General features: G+C 38.7%; 1 protein-coding gene across 1 annotated transcript in view; it reads left to right on the top strand.

The window, feature by feature from the left end:
• LOC107704081 (aromatic-L-amino-acid decarboxylase-like) overlaps positions 1-3780 on the top strand; it is an 18650-nt gene extending 14870 nt beyond the window's left edge. Inside the window, exons 9-11 of the mRNA XM_016506925.1 lie at positions 724-856; positions 1769-1870; positions 2914-3780. Coding sequence (XP_016362411.1) covers positions 724-856; positions 1769-1870; positions 2914-3141 — 463 coding nt within the window. The 3' untranslated portion in view covers positions 3142-3780. The remainder of the gene's footprint in view (positions 1-723; positions 857-1768; positions 1871-2913) is intronic.
• Positions 3781-4566: the final 786 nt, after the last annotated feature.

Consider the following 4566-nt stretch of genomic DNA (forward strand, 5'->3'; position numbering starts at 1 on the left):
GAAGGAGGGAACGGAGACGTCACGTCCCGTCGCCACGGCTGCTGTACCACCGCTGAGCGGCCGGGTCACTGGCTTGGCTCCTCAGCGAAAAGCTGATATGCGTTGCACCGGCTGCCTTTTTATGCTCACGCTGTGATCAGCAGCAGCTGGACGCAATCATCGCATGCCAATGTGCATTGGCTCGTTTAGTTTACACTCGAAGTGGATTGGTCTCTCTAAGCGAGACCCCAATTCGTCGGTTACCGACGTGACGTCTCCGTTCCCTCCTTCAGGGAACGAGGGTTACATACGTAACCGAGACGTTTTCTGTGATAGAGTCGCTAACAGCAGTGAATAACTATGATACATATTTAGGATAGACAAATAAATATGGTTATAAACTTATTTGGATAAGTTATCATATAAATATGGTTATGGATAGGGTTAATAGAATATGTTGACATGTATACTTGCAAAGTTTTTGCACAATATAAATTTTGGTGTTGAAGCAAAACCAATGTATAAACCAAAACCTATAATTTCATCCACAGTTATTTATCTCTGTGTACTCAGTTGTTCTTTATATAGGAAGAAACAAGTATTTTAATGTGTATTTAAGTCAAATATAAGTGTTGAGAGAAGGAGACAGTCACTTTTTGTATAAGAATTACAAACTTCTGTATATTCAGAGGTGTATGTGCACCAGTTTGTGTCTGTGATTCATGTGTAATTATGTGAGCACAGTTCATATGTCATATCTCATCTCATCTCCCTTCAGCACTGGCAGATCCCATTGGGTCGTAGGTTCCGCTCTCTCAAGATATGGTTTGTGTTCCGCATGTACGGACTCAAAGGTCTCCAAGCCTACATCCGCAAGGTAACTGCCTTTAATCCATGCTGTCAATCTAGTTAGCCTTGCCAGTCACATCTTATTTGGCTCCACAGTCTATTTTGAATGATGCAAATCAGTGCACTTTTATTCTTTAAGACATCTTCATTATATGTTCTGTTCTACACATGCACTATATGCGGTCTGGTGAAGATTCTATGTTTGTTGAGAAATATAGAGCATACAGGACCTATTTTTAAACTCTTTGAATGTTCTTGTTAGTATAAAATTAGTAAAATATAATAAAGATCTATCAAAGAACATAATTTCCCGCATTTGTACTTCTTATTTTTTCAGTAATTCTGATTGACTCAGGTTTAACGGTCAGCTCTCAACTGCTGGACAGTATAGCATAAGGAATAACTGTCTGAGAATGAGGAAATTGTGTGGTCAGATTTGATTCCAGTAATCAGCATTGAAAAAAATGATTACTGATAAACTTAATCTATTTAGAACAATTTATTCTGCATGATTAGCACATGATCATTCTCTGCTCTGGTTGCTTATTTTAATCTACAGGCTGCCCTCTGCTGGTATACATGAAGTATTTCACCCAAAGATGAAAGTTCTGTTTTCTCTTTTTTAGCCTATTTATGTATTTATTAATTATTATTATTATTATTATTATTGTTATCTTTGATCGTTTTATGGCTGACATTCAGTTCAAACTAAATTTATTTTGTTTCTGATCTGTTGGGTTACAGTTTTGGGGATATATTTCACATTTCACAACAATTTCCTTCTAACTATCCATCCATACATCCACCCACTAATTATTTATTTATTAACATGATGAATGATAATTTAGTCATACAATGTTGCTGTGTCAGTTTTACACAAATTAGGTGCCTATTAGGTGCCTACTTGCATGTCTAAAATGCATTGTTCATTTTGTTTCAGCATGTAGGGCTGGCCAAAGATTTTGAATCTTTGGTGAGAGCTGATCAACGCTTCGAGATCTCAGCAGATGTTGTGTTGGGCCTCGTCTGCTTTAAACTCAAGGTCAGAGAAAAACATTCTTCCTACAGAAACAAAACCACCTCTTCCTGTGGTTGTAATAGATTGACTCTCGGAGGTGGTTAACTATGGAAAATTGCAGTATGACTGATTTTAATTTCCAACTATGTACAAAGAGAGCAGCACAAATTACACAAAATTGTGTTGATAGTAATTGCAACAGCAAAGTGTAAAATAATAATAATAATAATAACCTGTAGCTATATCTCTGCTACCACAAGACATAATACACATTTGATAAAAAATATTTTGGAGAATATACTTACCAATATGTTCATTTACATTTTGCAAACTTAAAATGCAATTATCTGCATTCAGGCAAAGGTACAAAAAAAAATAATTGTTTTAATTTTTTATTTTAATTTTAAAGTTGTAGATATTTTGTAGTGTTTTTGTCATTGTTTTAAATATGTATAGTTTGGTCACACTTTATTTTAAGGTCCAATTCTTGCTATTAACAAACTTTTGCCTCAATAAACTCCTAATTTGCTGCTTATTAATAGTTAGTAAGGAAGTTGTTAAGTTTAGGTATTGGGTAGGATTAGGGATGTAGAATATGGTCATGCAGACCATAATAAATAGTACTAATAAACAGCCAATATATTAATAATAGGCATTCTAATAAGCAACTTGTTAATAGTGAGAATTGGTGACCTAAACTAAAGTCTTACCATAGTTTTTTTTTTATTACATTTTATTACATTTTTTTTATAGGTTTTTTGTTGTTGTTGTTGTTATTTTAGTTATGTTAGTACTTCAACTTAAACAAAATGAAAATGTTGAAATAGTTTTTTTTTGTATTTTATTTTATTTTATTTCAATTAATGTTTATTTTAGTTCATTTTAATTAACAATAATAACCATTATATATATTTTGCTGGTTGATTTACTTAAACGCAGTCCAAATAATTATAATGCAATGCTAAATATATTGGACTTGCTTGAGTCAAGTGTCTTTGTTAGCACATTTTTTAGATCAGTGAGCAGTTACAAAATATCCTAACTGAGCTGTGTGTTAAACCCTGCAGGGCTCCAATGAATTAAATGAAACTCTATTGAAGAGGATCAACAATGCACGTAAGATCCATCTGGTACCGTGCCAGCTGGCAGGCAAGTTTGTTCTGCGGTTTGCCGTGTGTGCCCGTACTACTGAGTCACGGCATGTTCAGGAGGCCTGGTGCCACATCAGCCACCTGGCATCAGAGCTGCTGCAAGAACTGCCCCACTTGACCACTGTGGTGGGCATCACATGTTAAGTCAAATGGGTGATCTGTACCACGTCTGCTATCCACACTGTCCTAGTTTCACTCTACTGCTGCGATTCTTTCTACTATTTATTGTCACAATGCGTGTGTGTGTGTGAGTGTATGCATGTTGTCACAAAGGTGTCCACTTAGAGTGCAGAGTGTCTGTGTCTTTGTGAGCTTGATCATACATGTCCTCTGCTGTGAGCAGTGGGTTTTTTTTTTTAAATGTACTGTTGTACACTTGTGCACTTGAAAATGTGTCTATATTGAAAATGAAATATGTTTTATGAGATGTTCAGAGAATGTTTTCTCTGAATAATAGTACAAAGAAAGCAGAATGCTTTACCAGAGCATTGTCCTTTACGTTTTTCACTATAGCTTTGCTCACTAGTGCTGCATTTTCAAAAAGCAAAATCAAATATTCAGCCTAATCATAGCCTAATTCCTCTTTTCTGTCTTTTTCTAAAAGCATTGTTCTTGACTCAGCACAGCTGCTGTGATGAGATACCACACCAACATTCTTTGACAGTTGTTGTGCCTGACTAGTTAAAAAGATTAGACTCTGCTACATATTAAACAGTAGTGTGTATGTATTAACATTGACAATAAAGTGCATTTCTCCCAAAGTGCTGCATGTGAATTTTATATTAGTTTATTGCAAGATTTCAGTTTGTTAATTCACTATAAGTGTTCATAATCTTGTACCCTCCAGGTAGATGAGTTCCTAGACCAGGGGTCTTCAAACTCACTCCTCTGTAACAAATTAGTCCACTGAAGGCGAGTGTAAGTGAGAACCCAAGTGCAGTTTATTTCGGTGGAGCAGGCAGAGCGGTGAGCCGTGGCGGAGCAGGCAGAGCGGGCAGCCATAGCGAAGCAGGCAGAGCGGGCAGCCATGGCGGAGCAGGCAGATCGGGCAGCCAAGGTGGAGCAGGCAGAGCAGGGAGTTCAAGAACGGCCTCCATGGCCGTGACAGGACAGACCGTGAGTTCAAGAACGGCCTCCATGGCCGTGACAGGGCAGACTGCGAGTTCATGAACGGCCTCCTTGGCCGTGGCAGGACAGACAGGGAGTTCATGAACGGCCTCCATGGCCGTAACAGGACAGGCAATGAATTCATGGACAGCTTTCTTAGTCATGACAGGGCAGAATGTGAATTTGTGAGCAGAATCTGTGGCCGTGACAGGGCAGACAATGAGTTTGTGAACGGCCTCCATGGCCGTAACAGGACAGATAGTGAGTTCATGAACGGCCTCCTTGGCCGTGGCAGGACATACAGTGAGTTCATGAACGGCCTCCATGGCCGTAACGGGACAGACAGTGAATTCATGGATGGCCTCCGTGGCCGTGACAGGACAGACAGTGAGTTCATGAACGGCCTCCATGGCCGTAACAGGACAGACAGTGAGTTCATGGACGGCCTCCATGGCTGTGACA

Source organism: Sinocyclocheilus anshuiensis, unplaced genomic scaffold, assembly GCF_001515605.1.
Source record: "Sinocyclocheilus anshuiensis isolate Anshui unplaced genomic scaffold, SAMN03320099.WGS_v1.1 scaffold1272, whole genome shotgun sequence".
Lineage (NCBI taxonomy): Eukaryota > Metazoa > Chordata > Actinopteri > Cypriniformes > Cyprinidae > Sinocyclocheilus > Sinocyclocheilus anshuiensis.